Consider the following 17,966-nt stretch of genomic DNA (forward strand, 5'->3'; position numbering starts at 1 on the left):
TTCATTGTCCCCGACTTGCCATAATATTTCAATGTATGACAAATAATTTCATAAAAAATTAAATTTCTTCATTAAATTTGCGATGCAGGAACAGTACGTTCACGCATCGCAAATTAAAAAAAAAATCCCAAGACATGTTTCCCAATTAACACTATATTTTTATTTTTGCGATTGTTAACCATTATTTTTTTGTTATTACACTGGTAAACGGATTAATGAATGCATGAACTGTGGCCAGCAAATCAATGAAAGGTTCTTAGTCAAGCCATAGCTCTACAAACACCTATTGAATCTTCGTGTCTTCAAGATATAAAAACATGTCATCAACCGGATGTCGAAAATAACAGCTCTCCCTGCTTTCTTTCTTTTTTATCAATTTATTTTTGCTTGGTTATATTGCACTTGCACAATCATAACTTCGCTCAAACTATGAATAGTTCAATAACAAAAATAAATTAGTATCGTACTAAAAATTAAGAAACCGATTGTTAAACGAGAATCCCGGTAGATCGCCTAACACTGATCTGAGCTGGGGTTGTGAATCTTAGCGAGCAAACTCGGCGCCGATCATGTTTCTTGTTGTTGTGGTTGTTTTTTTTTTTTTTTTGTTTTTGTTTTTGTGTGGTTTAAATTTTATTTGTGCCTCGTCATTGGCGGGTTCAGTTCCGTAAAAAAAGCAGGATTAACTCTCCCCGTGTAGTACTACGTGAACGCGGATCGAGGGCTTTGTTCATAACACGAGAAAGGGTCGCTTTGTTTCTGCGGTACTCGACAATGCAGATGGTGTCCCTCTTGGTTATCGGCGCACTTGTCGACCGATCGGAACCGCCTTACCTGCGCGAACGGCCGAGCGATCGGTCGACCAATCGATCTCGAGTTCAATGTCCCTCCGGTGGAAGACGACGCGCGGGCGGCCAACTTCGCCAAGGGCAGCGCGCTATGAGCGATTCGCGCTTCCACGCGGCTATAAGCCCGGCACCGGAAATTGGCTGGCTCTTCCCTCTGTGCCCGCGACACTGGAGGCGCAGATCGGCGATGGCGCCCAGCGAGAACAAGAAAATAAACAAGGGGAACTCACGCTACGGGAAGGCATCAATCTCGGCTCCCTTTCCCGCCTTGCCTCGGCCGCTTCTCTTCCTTCGGAACCGCTGCTGCCGCTGATTTCTGAAGGCGCCGAGCTGCTCGGGCGAACGCTTGTTGTTTCGTCATCTTCGCTCGCGATATTGAGTTGGTTCGAAAATACATCCCGTGTTCGCCTGTCGTCAAGGTGTCGTTCCTTGCTCGTTTCGTTACCCTCCTTGTTATCATCCACCGTTCCCTCGTCAACACGTTGCAATACGTGGCTTGCGCTTGACGTCATTGCAGCATGGTGGGGGTCAAACCTACTCAGTTTCACATTAAAGGCCGGAGGCTGGTTCACACAATTGCTACTATTGTTGAGACCGGATATAACGAAGACAAGGGAAATCGGAAATCACTTCGCTATATCCGCTATTGCGTTATAACCGACTTCAGTTATAACGAAGTGCCAAAGAGAATGGGAAATCGTGATCACTTCGCTGTAGCCACTATTTCGTTATAACCGGGCTCGAGGGTAATTACTACCGGAGAGGCAAAAAAAAAACAATTTGGGCCTACTGCGACTGCTTATGAGCGCTGCGCAGACAATCGTAAGCAGTCACACGAGGAGTAAAACCCGATTTTTAGCCTCTACGTGTTTCCAAACCTAGATGGTGCCACCCGTCTGGTTTGGCAAAAGGAGCTTTGAAAATCAAGCCAATCTGACATGTCTTTTCGCGCTTTCGGCAACGCCTCCTCTGCATGAAATAACTCCAATTTAACATCCGCTTAATGTTCTTTTTTTTTCTTTTTTTTTTGTTGGTGTCTCGGCGCATTATTTCCGGGGACAGCTTTGAGTGGAAATTCCGAAGCGAGGACGGTCTGTGCGTGACCTTGATCGGCGCTCAGAGTGGACGTGCAATCGGCGACAATAGCTTGCTTTGTTGTCCCACACAGCTTTCTTCCACCGTCCAGAAAGAACTTTTGGCCGGTGCCATTATCAGCGTTCACGCATGTGACGCGAATTTACTTGCTTTCCGAAGTGATTAACACGAGCGTTCTGCGCTGTGGGGTTTGCAAGCTGGGGATAAGAATTAATAAAGTTAAGTGCACATCGACGTGGCGTCGTGTTAGTAAAGGTTAGGAATTATACTTCACTGGCTAAATTGCTTACTTAAAAGAGTACTGCGGCGTTTTCTTCATAGTCGCCGATGTTTCTGAAAATTCGCTAAACACACAAACAAACATCGCTGAAATAGTAACCCAAATATTGGGCCAACATACAAATGAACACTTTCGCTAATTTATTTACTTTACAATTTTGGTCCTCACCGCGTTTTTCAAAGTGAAAGTATCTGCTGGCAACAACGAAAAAGTGACGTCAGCGGAAGGCAGGGGTTCACTCTTTGAAATGTAGACTCTGTTCCCAACTGATTACAAGTACTCTCATGGTATCAAATGATTGTTTTCGGAGCTCTTTCCAGCACCCGCGCTGCAGCACGAAACAAATGCTGGGCATAGTTCATTTTTAGGCTGGCCGCTCGACCTGCAAGCCTGCCTGCCACTGACGTCATGGCACTGAAAAGCGCGGGTATAATTGAATGCTGGTTTCGGCATACCTTTCACTTGCCAATTTCACAATAACTATTTCGAATTTCGCGATGAAAAATAGTCTACCGGAAAAAGTATAGGCCGGTGATTCCGAAAATGTTATTGTTGGACGTAGCTTGAAAAAATCGCCGGAGTACCCCTTTAACACGTAAACTGACGTAGCCATAATCCAAGGAGAGGTCGGCCTCACGGTACCGAAAGAAATGTTTGCGCATTTAAAATAAATCCTGTAGGCGATATTTTTTGTGTTTTTTTTTTTTTTCGTTAGCTCAAATAGCTCATGTGGACGAACCTAGACTTGGTTTATTTTGGGTAGAAAATCCCCAAGCCCCTCCGTAGGTTGGCCACCCATTATAAAGCAGCTACATATTGATGTTTGGAACTTCGTCGAAGTGCGGATAAGGGTTCCACCGTGGGCAAAACACGACCCGACTAGACTTCGGCTAAAAATGTCGACAAAAGCGGGGAATAGAGTTCTTTAAATTGGGGTGCGTTTATCATATTTCTAAAAATTGTATTGATAGGCAACTTACAAAGAATGTAATAAGGGACTAAAACATGGATACACGTTTGTGCGAATTTAAGCTAATGCTGAACGAAGAGGAGAGTGAATAATGTTTGTGCAGTGTTGACGTTTTGTCTGACTAATTATGAACGACAAATTTATTGGTGATGCGCAAAAACTAGGTCTTCATGTAATTTAGTATATGGCAGGCGTGATTGTGGGCTTGCACGCCTATCAGCACGCCATCATAATCAAATTTGACAACCCTTGTAATGATCGTTTAATCGGCGGATTTTTAAAGAGATAGGGTTATGATATTATATTTGACATCCAAATAAAAGGCGGACTGTTTATACAAAATAATTACGTTTCTTTTTTGCTGGGGAAACTTTTGCGGCAATCTTTACTTTATAAATGTACTAAAGTTGGTGGCTTTAACTACAAGTTTGGATGGAGAAAAGTGCTGGGATCTATTGCTTTTCATCTTGCGGGTGAAGGATATTAGCTCACTATTAAGATATTTTAATATCCTTTTTCATCCTTTATTAAGATGTGACATCGCTTAACAGTGATTGCTTAGTTGATCTTAAGTAGTAAGCGCGTAAAGCTATCTTGTCGACGAGAACCAAGCAGCAAAGTTACACGGTCGTAGGAGCTTCTCGACGCCGCCGTTACGCAGCGCTTTGATTTTACTGCAGTCGAAAACACTCGGCCACTAGAGTCTAGCCAAGAGAACAGTGAACCACCTCTCATTTAAAAAAAACAATGTTTTCAACGAATACTTGGCGACAACTTTCAGAAGTATGCAGACAAAACTTATAGGCGCCATCTAGATTCGTAGATTTTACATCGGCTAGCATAATCATTTTGTCTTACATAATCGTCCCACCTGTTTTCTGAAAGCACGACCTTGCGCACTTAGAAATAAAAGAAATAAAGTTTTCAAAGATGACCTGCAAGCTGTGTTCAAGTTCAAAGGCCACAATTCATTGTTGAAGACTTTCTTTTGTTGCTGTGCACTTCTGTTACGGCCAAGAGACTGATCACACTTTGTCTGGAGCACACCGCACACGCTATGGCCAAAGTGGCGCAATGTGTTGGAAACTGGCAGAAAACATTTTGGCTGGGACCTTGCAAAAAAAGGGGTAAACAATGGTTGGAGGCTGTTTGGCTCATGTTTAAATTTTTTGATGTATTATATCAAATAAGGAGGGTTTTAACAAAGTCAAAAAATCAATCTGCTTCAGCTCCAGAAATACCTTGGCGGAATTTACATTAAGAATAAAAATTTCATAATTAAACTGACACTACGGCATAATTACATTTAAAGTGACTTCCTTCATCCACGCTGCTTTCAGTGATTTGGAACATTACACAATCCATCTTTCATGTGTAAAAAGTTATCAATAACAGAAGGCACCATTTTGCAGATGAAGTAATTAAACTACTATCAATTTGATTTGAAATAAATCTGAGATTTATAGAAAACTAAATTTGATGTAAACAAATAGAACATGATTGTGTGAACACATTTCAGTTAAGTAATATTGAATATTTGATTTTATTTATCTTACGACTCGCACTCGCACCGTGCGGTAAATAAAATATCACATTTCAATTTCCATAATTATAACTGGTCAGAAGTTCTTTCTTCAGACAACACTTAAAAATGAAATCTTTGCGTGGTTTTGTCAAACGTGCGCCTAGTCTCACATTTTATAACCCTGGAGCGTGGGGAAACAAGAGCAGGACAACACGAATCTTCTTGGAGATTCGTGTTGTTCTGTCGTTCTGTTTTACTGATCGAGATTTTTTTTTAATTTTAAATAAATTGTTTATTACTTTAGATTGACCACAGAATTTTCTGACGACTTGCGCGTAGTTGGCGTAGAATGCTCATTCGTCCTCTTTTTGTTGCAAACACACATAATTGAGCAGGATAAAAAAAAAAACGTTGTTGCCGAAAATTTGATTCAGAGAGATAATGAGTATTTGAACTATCATTTATGCGCTATTTACATAACTTTGATTACGAAAGCTGGAAATAAAAATAAACGCGATAAATCATGAACTTATCTATTGTTGTTGTTGCTGCTGTTGTTGTTTTCACTTTATTCCAGAGAAACATTAGTTCTTAAGATTACAAATACTGAAACTGTGCGCATTCGTCTGTTCACTTAGTTTGCAAACACGTAATACATTACAAGAAGGAAAATGCAAAACTAACACGCCCATATAAATGTTTCTACAGTTACAGATTCGGTAGTCTTCTAACCACCTCAGTATTATCACAGAGTGCCAAAATGGCGCCCCAACAAACGTTTATAAGACTTCTGGTACCTTTTTTAATACAACAAAACTCCGCTCGCCACAACGCTGACAGAAAAAGTAGAGCTGAGATTGGCAGTTGCCACAGGGCCGCTTCACCGAACTTTGCGCTGCGCTCCGCTCCGCCTCTGCGAAACTCCCTTTTGGAATCCGACCAAACGAGCGCACTTCGTTCCCTTAAAACCCCGCGTGTTTGTCCAGGTAGAGTGGAAGGACCGAAAAGAAGAGCGAAGACGTTTTCTATTCGGTGGCGCAGTGGCCCGTATTTCACTCTTATTTTTCTCATCGACGCCTCGCTCTCAAGCCAGGCCGTGGGCGCGAACGCGCCGTGAAAGCCCGCTCGTCTTCCACGCTAGTCCGCTACGTGCCTCGCCCGCACGCCAAGCCTACCTACCCTCAAAGAGCCGAGACGCGGCGGCTGTGTAAACCACCGCCCAGGAATTGGCGACGCCGTAGGGAGGAGGACTTTTGAAGCTTTCGAACTAGAAGCGAACAAACAAAACAACAACTAAATATATAGACGCTAGAGAAGGGCGCTCGAAAGCTGCCAACGAATAGAGGCAAAAAGAAATCTCCTCGGGACAGGAAGTCGAGAAAGAAAGGGAGGAGGAAGCGCGTAGAAAAATGGGGAGGGTGCTATGCCTCTAGAAAAATAAAAAACACTAAAAAAAGTTCCACTTGTAATCAGTTCTCTCCTCCCCTCCGGCCACATCAAACTCGCACTCCCTCTTCTTTGCACGCTAGCAGACCGACGCGCACTTTCAAAAGTGTCGCCAACTGCAGCCGTGCGTTCGTTTGGGGCCTCGGCTCGGGCTGGCGCTGTGCGGCGGCTTTCCCCACTGTGCAAGCAGACTTCTTCTCGCACTTTCTCTCGTGCCTTATCCCGGCGCATTCCACTCCCCCTTGCGAGCGCGTCGCCGGAGCAGGGCTGCAGCCTCGTCTCCGTCGGGACCGCCAATATCGAGCGTGATTGGTCAATTTCGAGGCGAGCAACGCTGGCGCAGCGGCCCGTGCTGCCAGCCTCGCTCGCTGCGAAGCGGGCGCCCTCTATTTAACTTCCGGAGGAGCAGTCGCGAGAGCGCTTCAAGTTGCAGCGCTCTTTGTTGGCGTTACCGGCGTTCCTCCGGTTTCTTTAGACGCGTCTATAGCGGACATATTGGCGCTGTTGTTTTTTAAGGGAAGCGCTGCTTAGCCGCGCTCCTTTCTCCTGTGGATAACGCTCCCGTCCAACGCAGCCGCCTTTTTTTTTAATTTTTGTTCCCACTCACTTTCGTCCCTCTGAAATCTTTATTCGAGTATGTAGTTTTATTTCACACTTTGGTGACTGTTCACTGATAAGAACGCTACTGCCACATTAGGGTTCAAGATGACTAGCGCCTCAGGATCACGCCATGTTGCGTCACTGCTTCCTTCGAATTGAGGACCGTTCAAGCATGTTGAAATTTTGCCGTAACTTCCATTGGTAAGATAACAAAACTTTATTAGCGTCGTGAATGTCATGAAACGGCTCTGCTTCTTCTGTGAACGCGGGTAATCACGAGGAGAAACCAAATTCAGCGTAATTGCGAAGAGATTTTATTCTCTCCACAAGTGAAGTCTCTTCAACTGTAAATTTTAGCCCAGAAAACAACGCAGGTTTTTATCAGTCGGTTAACGTAGTAATCTCCTAAAATATATATGCATCCGTTTATGTTTTCCTCACTTTCCTTCGGGATATCCGCACCCTCTCGATACCTCGCAAGCAACTCAGCTAAATTGCGCTAGGCCCTCAACTTCTGGTATATAAATAGAGCTTATATACATCGCGCTATATACCTGTCCCTGATTGCTAAAGGCAATTCGAATCTTTAAAAAGACACGCAACTGAGCGCACTTCAACCATCTAAACCTCTAGGGTGCTTTGTGCGGTTAGTTTTACCGCATCGACCCTTTATGTGTGGTGGTGCACGCTTTACAGGGGCACTATGGCCCTGCGTTTCCAGCTGATGTCTGAGTCTTCGTAGATCATTTTCCCCGTCCCGCAACGCTGCCCACAACCCGCTACGAGGTCTGAATCTCTGCAGACAAGGCTAGCGGCGCGCATGCGCACTAATGCCGTCTCTGTTGCGAATATTATAGCGTAAGGTTAAAAATGATTAACGAAACCTCCATATAGCCATGCATGGCGATGCAACAATTTTGAATTTTGCGCAAATAACGCTTAAAACGAATCCATGACGTTAATGACCTATGAAACACGCGTTCCTTTTTCACCACACGCAATAGAAGTCAAAAAATAAATTAAAGAATTACGAACAGCGTTCATCGCCTCAACTCGCAGCCAGAACAAGCGGCCACGTGATCTGGAGCCGATTACATGCCCCCAATATTGATCATAGCCACGCGCTGGGGTTGGCAAAGCACTGGACACGCGCTGAGTTCCAGACATTGTTATGGCTCGGCTATTGCCGTCGTTGCAGTGATTGGACACGGGGCACTACCCGAATACTCGTAGAGCTATTTATTTATGCGAGCCCAAATCGAGTGCTCACGCAATGCTCGGGTCCAATCTATGAGCCGCATTCAAATACCTTCACTAGGGAATACTGCGACTCCCACGCTACGTCATCAACTTTTGCGAAGAAGAGATTGAAAGCAAACGCTCGCTTTTATCCTTCAAATTTCTCCGCAACAAAGAGGTTTCTTCGTCGATGGCGTTGTGTGCGAGTATACACGTTTGCAAGTCCCCGACTTCAGGGTGCCGCCACCTTGCTCAGTTGGTGTGCGCTTGGGCGCGTCATAATGCGATTACGAAGCCTTGCTAAGGCGTTGTAATCGGATTATGGCCGCGCCCAAGCGCACCCCAATGAGAAAAATGGCGGCGCCTTGAGACTGGTCTTGGAAACCTGTATACTTGGGTTTTAATTGTACCAGTAAACTCGTGTAAAGTGAAAAACATTCCAAGCGAATATTGTTACACGGCCCCTTTAAAGTGAAACTCAATGGTTCTGTATCTAAAAGAAAAAAAAAATACTTCACTCGTCTTTATTTGGCCTCTATTTTTTTTTCCTTTTTTATTGATGCACCAAGTAGTCATTAATGCAGTTTTTAACTAGCACTGAATCCTCTCCTTCCTGGAGCACACAGAGGAGGAAGATATCGTGACGTGATATACAGCGATCTCGACATTTCAGTGCCTTCCGCACACCTGACCCGAACGGTCAACGTGGTTGACCACGTTTTGGTCCCCGCCTATTTTGGTGTAGTTAGTGCGTTTTTGCTTTTGTTTATGCGACAGTCTATGGGTGCGGAGGTGGCTTTAGGGCCTCATTAATTTTCACGGTGGCGGCTTCACAACGCCGACATTGTGTGCAGCAAATTGTTATTAATTTTTGTTTTCAATTTATTATTTTATATTTACGGTACTGTCGCCGAAGGCACTTTTAACGTATAATAAATTAAATCAGTTATTTTTTTCTGTTCTACTTTTTTTACTATGGATTTTGTTCTTTGTGTGATGCTCAGCGGCTTGTCTTAAATTGCGATTCGATATATGCGGCTCATACCACGTTCACGATGTGACATATTGAGCATTGGGCAGTAGTATCATAATCATGTTAACACAACTCAATAAAACGAAAATCAATAGAAACACTCATATAGACGCGTTCACGCGCGAGCGCTTACACTCGCGAACGCGCGAAACCGCGCGGACGCGCAGAAAACTAGGGATCACAAAGATGCATGCACGCATGCACGCGCACACAATCAATTACACGGAACAAAGTTGCTTACTGACCCACAAATGTGTACGGCCTGAGACATAACAAACACGAGCGCGCCTAAACACAAGCAATTCATATTTTAAAAAACTCATAACGCAAGCTGCAAAAAAAAAAAGCGATGGCAAGCGGATGAACAAATAATAATAGTCGGAATTGAATATTGCTCGAGAGGTCAAAAGCCGTTCGTCATTCGATTTCTTTTGCGTCGAACGCGAGCGTTCCCGCTTTGCGCAGTCGTGGGAAGTTCGTCCTGGTTTTTTGCTCCCCGGTTCTATCCAACACGACAGTCGCATTATGAGTTTCTGATCCGTCGTCCCACTATCAACTGCATTCGACAGCGAAGCGAGGTCGTACAAAGAAGAAGAAGAAAACAAATCGAAATATGGATACGAGGTTCGTGACTTTTCCTACCAGAGCCGTTTCAAACGCTCGGGCTGTCCGATCTTTCACCCTCGCTACTCTTTCCCCATATTCTTTTTTTTTTTTCTACTCTTACCGCGCGCAAGTATTACGCATACAAAACGAGATGTACCCCGAAAAAGAAAAAAAAAACTAACAATGTGTAGCGTCGAGCGGCAGTCTTACACGGAAAGTCGTTTAGAATGCGAACAAAATCGGGGTCCGAGTCCTCAAAAGGAAAATCTCGCTGTCTGAACTAACTTTCCTACAATAAATATTTCTGAGCGTAACATTTTTTTTACTGGTATTATAGTTTTTTTTTTTTTTTTTTTTTTTTTGCGAAAGAAGTATAAACCTTTGCCCAACTTTTGAAAGACAAGAAATACGACAAACAGACGTACCGCGAAATGTAGATGTTGAGATGGAGAGATCTCTTGGGATCCGAATTTCGAAAATCCTTTTCGACAGCGATGTTCATGCTCGAGAGAATTCAGCGATATGCTACGTTCCCGTCTGCTTAATCCTGAAGATGAAAAAAAAAAAAAACGAATGGACGCAACGGGTTTCGTGGAGCAAATCGAGAAAGCAGCTGAACACGACCTAAAGATCCAATCTCGATAGTTGCATGCTCTTCGCGGTGCTTTTTTCTTTTTTTTTTTTTTACCTGGAGGATTATGCGTTATTTGTAGTAGGCAAACTTCTTTTTTTATATCACATTTTGTCTTTATTTTGATTTCAGAGCTTCACGTGCTGCAGGGAAATAGATTGATCCTATTTGTTTATCTTCACTCACGCAAGTTTCTTCGGTCCGCCTCATCCTAAAAAACTGAGTTCCTCAAAACTTCAGCGTACAAAAAAAAAAGTTAATAAAAAAAAGTTTGGGGTGATTTTTTTTTTTTTTTTGCTATTTTTAGTTTTAAATGTATCCCGAATAAATCGTAAGATCTGGTCTCCACCTCGCGGACCAAATGATATCAGTTACCATTCATGCCAAGTCATATTTGCTAACGCCGTACGCACGGCTTGGCTGTGCACAGTTCGACAGCAACTAAAGTCAGTGTTTGCGTTCTCGTCAAAAACGTTCTTAGACTCCACGAATTTCGTTCACGCCCTACCTAACTTTTTTTTTTCTTATCCAAGCTGTAACGACGCACAATCTATATGTACCCTTCATAAATATCCTAACTACTCAATGACGTCTATGTCTAATGATAATAAAACCAAAGTGCAATGCGAAAAGAGAAAAAAAAAAAAAACGAAGTGAGGAAGGGAGCAAAAACGGTGCAAAGAAAAAAAAAAGCGAGGGGACGACGGCGGAAGATCCCCCCCTTGGCCTCGAGAAGCACCGTGATCATTTCCGCTTCCGGTTTTGCAGCGAGCCGGCGGCCTCGCCGGACAGAGCAAGAACAGCCGCTCTTTCCTCTTCTTGGTCCCGTCCTTCTATTTGCGCATCCTTTTAGCCGAGAACTTCTCGGGGTGTCAGCCTCCCGTCGCCCAGCAGTGGGCAGAACGCCTTCCTCTTCCGCGGCTAACCGCCCTTGCCTCAAGTTTTCTGCTAACACTCGACTAGCGAGCTCACCCGCGCTGATTGCAACTGTCCGCTCGTAGCCCCGCTGGACCGAATCGATGCACATCACCTTCCTCGAGAATTCGCCACCAAGCCGCAGTGGTGTCGGATGACGCATGATGGACAGCAGCGCGGGGAGGCAGACTACCGATGAAGTTGGAACTCGAACCACGAACCTAACCGATTAATCTTGCAGTCGAACATTCGGTCGGGCCATATTGATGAGGACACACAGCACGGCGAACGCTGCGACGCGATAGACCAGACAAGGTACTATTGGCGCCCGCCAGAGTAGCCTCAGATGACAGTGTTTTGGCCTTCCAGACGGCACGAATGAGAAAAAACGAAACAAACAAAAACAAGCAAAAGAAGTGTATCGCTAGCATGGCACCCCTGCGCGTGCGCATTCCGCTCGGCGCGTCTGCTCTGGCCTCGACCACCCCTGGCCTCGACGCACGCTGGATTGAACACAGCACCAAAATTTTCTCCGCTTCAACGCGTTCATAAATTGGTTCTTTCACCGTTGAGGCACGGCACTGGGTCATCAACGACGAAGCAGTGTTTAAGCAATACAGGTAGCGCAAGTTCCAAGTTCTACATGACGCGGCACACCCAAAATACGAGTTCACAGACGATTGTGTCTCCCATAAAGAAGCATGGGAAACCGGGCCTGCGACAGGCTACCATTAGCCGTAGTGCCTACATACCAGCGCCGCGTTCAGGGTGAGGACAGCCGCCATATTGTGTCAAACTTTCAGCTGCTATTGTCGTTGCTGTCTTGAGTCAATGTAGTTCAAATTACTCTAAAAACACAACTTTTCCGCGCACGAATTACATCCACAGATTTCAAGGAAATAGAACCCGATGTGGCTTTGCCGCGTCAGATCGACCCAAGTAAAGGGGTCAATGGGTGTCTCCACCCTAGAAGTGGCGCTAGCATCGAGGCACCCTAATTGGATGGATGGATGAATACGGCTGAGCCCTTTGGATCGGGCGGTAGCTTACGCCACCTAGCCATTTAAGTTTAATTAGCCGCATATCGAGGGGCCATCTGGTGGCACCGCTTGCAACCTAGGCGAGGAGAGGATTTTATCAGGAAGCTTCGACGCGCGCGGTGCCCACATTTATGAGTATCTTACACCGTGCTTCAAACCAACCCTCTCCCGCGTTTAACATCAAGCGCAATAAAATACCATGCTCATGTGCGAATAAAAATAAATAGAAGCTGAATCAGTAAAAGCATGAAAGGTCATGTTCAGCAGTGGTACAATTCTTTAGAAGGGGGAGTAGTGGCAAAAGCAATGCCAGCACCAATGGGAGCAGCTGTGCCGAAAAAAGCAGACGGCCGCATGTGGCGCTGCGGTCGACAACTGGAGGAGAAAACGGCTGCATCGGTTCCTTCTTCTCGCGTTAGCAGCCATCGGGTGCTTTTGGCGAACGCCGCTTGTCCAAAATATGGGATATGTACTGACCACTAAAAAGCACCAAGTGCTGAAGTGATGGTATTTTAGGTTACACAAGGCTGCATTTCTTCGTTAAGTCGTTCAATCGCGCCGGAGTACAAAAGCCTGACGCGGCAAAATACCTGAAGCTCAGTCCCAGTTTTGTCATCGGAAAAATATACTACATTACTTCAGTAGTTTCAGTACTTTCAGCAATTTATACTTTTGTAATTGTGCCATGCCATTCTGTCATGTGTAACTAATTGTATTATTTCCCTAAATGCTTCCACTTGATCTTCTTTGTTTTATTTTATTTTTGTGTATCATTATTGTGTTTGCCTGACATAATGTTTTTCTCATTTGCCTCCGTTTTTGGACGCATAAGGTCGGGTGCAGCTCTTAATGTATATGTTTACAAGCTATTTTTGTATGGTGCATGCGTGGCATAGCTTCTTAGCCCAATATCATCTTCATGTAGAATTTACCCATTTTCTTGGGACGTTGGAAAGTTAAACTGCCAAAACTTTTGCCCCTCATTTTTTTGATCGTGTTCTTAGCTAGATTAATTTCCAAGTTTAAATAACTGTTATTTGTAGTCAGGGTAAAAAAAAATAAAGAATTACTATTAAAAAAATCAAATTTGTTTGGTTTAAACCAAAATTATTTGATATAAATCTAGCTTTCATGATTTAAATCACTTAAGCTAGAAGTTTCAAGTGACTTTTTATCACTAGATGTGTTTTGTTTTATGGCTGTCTGATATAAATTCCTACTGATTGAAAATCATTTGCCTAAAATACAAAATAAATGCCCATGGGAGGCAAACACTAATAAACTGTAAATAGAAAATATTTTCAGTATTATTTTAGAGTAAAATTATTTTATTTTCTTCGTTAGAGTCGAATCTTTGGGATTTAAATTATAATAGTCAAACCGATACGATTTAAATCATTATAGCGAAATCGATACGAATTATATCATAATTAAAATTATGAATTAAATCATCTTGCTTTTTATTCTCCATCCTGTCAAGGTACAATTATGTCAAAGCATGTACAAAAATTCCTTCTTTTTTTTTGTTTGTTTGCTTTTTTTGCGCTGCGGCAAAGCAAGGAAGGAAGTATTTTCATGGGGAGTTACGACTACATATCAGTAGAATACCAAGAATTTAAGAACATGAGCGTTGAACAACTTCAGCATATATAAAAAGTTAGCAGCTAAGAAAACCAGGCATAGCTTGAATTTCCGTCTCCAGCTTGCAAGCCAGTCCACATGTCCGCCAGTAAAGGACATAACACTAAAATTGTATATGTGGTTCAGTAGTTTTTATTTATCGGGCAGAAGTAAACTGAAGAGAAATGCAGCCGTGTTTTTTTTCTCCTGAATAATTAACTTCCCATCACCGAACCCTCAATTTATGTCGGAATGTAAAGTCAGAAGAGGGATGCAGTCAACAGAGCGTGCGAATGCACGGACGTGAATAGCCTCTGCTATTAGAACTGGATAATTTTTTTTTTTTAATCTAAACTTTCCGGACATTGCTCACAACTCATATCACGCTCAGTTCTGTAAGTTGGCCTCTGATCCGAACCACCAGAGCTACATTCGGGTGTAGACTGAGCTGACCGAGCATTCGCCTATGTGTAGTTTATTTTTGTTGTAGCGGCATAGCCATGTAGTGTTTCAAGCTTGCCACTTTTGTCGCGTTGAACACCAAGAAACACATTGCCACCGCATGACGCCTTCTAAGCATCTGAAACGCTATTTCGTTCAGTCTGACGAATGCAGATTATGATCAAATAGTGTACTGTCATAAAAACATCACGTGATAGAACCAAGAGCAAGTAGCCGACGCCCGATCTTGCTAGCGCTACTGCTGGATGAATGGATGAATCCGGCTGAGCCCATTGGATCGGGCGATAGCTTACGCCACCTAGCCATTTTGCTTTACCATTTAAGCTTAGAATATTTAAATGTGAAGACTATATTCACTCCGCACTGCAAAGAAAGTGAGGCTATAAAGTCCCCTTGCCATCAGTTAATAAGAAAATACCTAGCTTTCTCTCGATTTCCGCCACCATTCACCTAATCTTTGCTTGGTAATATCTAGTGACTTGAAATCCACTCTTCCTTCGCTGTCTCTAAAACCCAATGACTTTATTAAATCTATGTTGTCTTCGGTAGGCATAGGGTGAAGCCCTTTACAGTAGAGTATCAAGTGCTCAGCCGTCTCGTCCTCCTCTCCACAAGCAGTACACACTGTATCTGGGGGAGACTGCACCAGCGCCACACAGCGGCATCCTCTACGAAGGCCTCTCGGAGAGCGTGCCGCGTTTGCTACTACACAGCAGGAAATATTTTCGGGGGGGGGGAAGGGGGGGGGGGGATTTCTATGATCGGAGGGGGGGGGGGGGGGTCTCATTTAAGCGTGTAGTATTGGATGTACTGTGTAATTCACGGTTACGGACACGGCCGCCCACAACCCGCCGGTTGGCTGGAACGATTTGGCCGACGTTCAATATTTATCTTCCTTTACTAAAAAAAAAATAAAAAAGTTATAATTTCTCTGGAAAAAGGGGGGGGGGGGGAAGAGGAGGGGCAGAGATGGGGTTGACCCCTTCAAACCAACCCCCTGCCTACGCAACTGATTTTTAGCCTTTCAGATCGAACTATATTTCGTTTTATTGCACGTCTGAGGCACAAACACATTAAGGCCACAAACAGAGATACTAAAATCGCAGGTCAATGGGCCTTCCTTGCAGAGGATTGGTTTATCGATTATAGAACACGTACATAAACATGACGTTGCGCATTTGACGTGGTTTGATTGGTCCCAACGGCTCGTAGCGTTGGGACTTTTTAATTGTACTTTTTAATTGTAGTAAAAAAAAGAAAGACGCGAGGAAACTTTACAGTTGCCCGGCAGCTTTGCCTATAAACTAAAGGTTCAATATCAAGAATGTAGCAGGCTTCCGACTGCAGGCCATGTCATCAAAGACTCGGGTATTCTTCGTCTCACCTTACGATGGACTAAAGGCAAAAGCTACGGACCGCCAGATCCAATCACGAGCCACTTAGAAGTTGTGCGATATTTCGCTTCGAATCACGTCTCGTCTTCGCTTCGAAGCACCGTGTCTCGGATAACTGATGAGGGAACAGGTGGACAGTGGTTCGAATTGAAGAGCCCTAAGTGACTGAACAATTTTACATTGCAAAGAAAGCCACGACATATAGTCTCTTTGCAGGGTCGAAGCTATAGAAATGATGCGGCGCTTTTGGATTCGAGCACTATTCGTCCACCCCTAAGCGTGTCATAGTATAGCGTGGAACGGGATTGGACCTGGCGGCCCGTGGCTTTGGCCTTTAGTCCATCGTAGGATGAGACAAGGTATAGCATTGCTGTGAAGTATCATTTGGGCAAAGTTTGTTTGCAGTTCTTCATATGTTGCCGCCTCCTTCTTGATAGCACTGATAAGTTCCCGTTCTTTTACAGACCCCTACCAGGTGTTTGGACCAACGAGTAGCCGCTTGGCCAGTTCAGGTGAGTTCACGCATCGCTAACTTCCAGTCTTTGATTGCAAAATGCAATGAAAGCATGCAGTTTATTGAACCAAATGGTACACCCGTGAGCAATATAAAGGTGAACAGCCCTCTTCTTGTTTTTGACGCTCCTGCAAGTTTTGGAACAAGCCCTGTTCCAGAAGAGGGCTAGAACGCAAAGTTTAGACCCTTGGCCACGTACCATTTGAGATGTTGAGAGTTAATATAGCTTTAGGGAGCCGTAAAACAAGCAAGAAACCAGGTAACGTGTGCACCTTCATATTGCCGGCGGGTGTACCTTTCAAACATTGTATTTTATTTCTACCGTAAGAGATCTCATTTTATAAATTATACAGAGCTTCCTGGAATTACGTTGAAATCGATGCAACAGAAAGAGCGAAGAAGTATGAAACCCCTCATATCTGCGTGCCTCACCGCCCCTACCAGAAATAAAGGCGCCATTGGTTATTTCCCATGATCTTGCCTGCACCAGAATACTCTCGATTCTGGTTATTTGTGTGTGAGAGCAAGTGCGCGTGTAAAGTTCTATGTTGGCAGGCAAAATTCTTGACGCACATTATGACACGGCTCTTGAAAATCCATTTGCAAAGACCAACAACTAACGTATGCAGGTTAGAGGCTAAGTAAGCTACCGGAGTTCAAGGGTATGACACTTGTTTTCTCGGCGGCGGCGTGGTGCAGGCAGCGGCCAGATCCAGCTGTGGCAGTTCCTCCTCGAGCTGCTTTCGGACAGCAGTAACGCCAGCTGCATCACCTGGGAAGGCACCAACGGCGAGTTCAAGCTCACCGACCCGGACGAGGTGGCGCGTCGCTGGGGCGAGCGCAAGAGCAAGCCCAACATGAACTACGACAAGCTTAGCAGGGCGCTCCGATACTACTACGACAAGAACATCATGACCAAGGTGCACGGCAAACGGTACGCGTACCGCTTCGACTTCCAGGGCCTGGCGCAGGCCACGCAGCCGCCGTCGGCCGCCGCCGCCGCGGCCGCGGCCGCCGACCCGGCCGCCTACAAGTACCACCACCACCAGTCGTCGGCGAGCGACTTGTTCGGCTACCACACCAGCCCCAAGCTCAACTTCCCCTCCACGACGGGATCGCTGTTCCCGTCGCCGAGTCCGTACTGGACGTCTCCCAACAACCTGTACGCTTCGTCGCACCACTCCATGCCCCACCCGGGACACATCGGCTCGTACCCGCACTACGCGTGACTCCCGAGGTAGACCCTCGGAGGGGAGGCGAGCCCCGCGCGCCGGCCTCGACGCCGGCGCTCACGCGCGTCGGACTCACGCGCCGTTACGGCGCTCGGCCGAGCGCTCCGCAGATGCCGCCGCGCGGCGCGCTCTTTATTTTTCTATAGAATTCTACGGGAATCTATGGAAAGACGCACAACACGGGAGGCCTGCACGCGGCGACGGCGGGGACGCTTGTTCTAGTCACGAGGTACACGAAACGGGGCAGCCGACGTCCCTCGAGAAGACGGGAGGTTTGAACTCGGCGTTCACTCCGGACGTGAACCTCCCTTCGGTGCCGGTTATAGATGGATTGTTGCGAAGCTTGCACCCCGCGCGACGGATATGCACTTTGTGTTTCAGGAGTTCCGGTGACAGGGTTAGCGGTTTGACCTATCGGAGACTGTCGTTTCGAACCTGCGGGCGCCATACCCGTTTTGCGGGGCGCGAGGCGCTGCGATTTGATCGCATTAGAAACCGTCCGTTTGCGGCGCTCTG

General features: G+C 45.2%; 1 protein-coding gene across 1 annotated transcript in view; it reads left to right on the forward strand.

Annotated features, from left to right (window-relative positions):
• The window catches only part of LOC8051851 (DNA-binding protein D-ETS-3), a 149,450-nt gene extending 132,003 nt beyond the window's left edge, over window positions 1-17,447 (forward strand). The window contains exons 7-8 of the mRNA XM_042287106.1: window positions 16,169-16,216; window positions 16,918-17,447. Of these exons, the coding sequence (XP_042143040.1) occupies window positions 16,169-16,216; window positions 16,918-17,447 (578 nt within the window). The remainder of the gene's footprint in view (window positions 1-16,168; window positions 16,217-16,917) is intronic.
• Window positions 17,448-17,966: the final 519 nt, after the last annotated feature.

Source organism: Ixodes scapularis, unplaced genomic scaffold, assembly GCF_016920785.2.
Source record: "Ixodes scapularis isolate PalLabHiFi unplaced genomic scaffold, ASM1692078v2 PGA_scaffold9__187_contigs__length_104089568, whole genome shotgun sequence".
Taxonomy (NCBI): Eukaryota; Metazoa; Arthropoda; class Arachnida; order Ixodida; family Ixodidae; genus Ixodes; species Ixodes scapularis.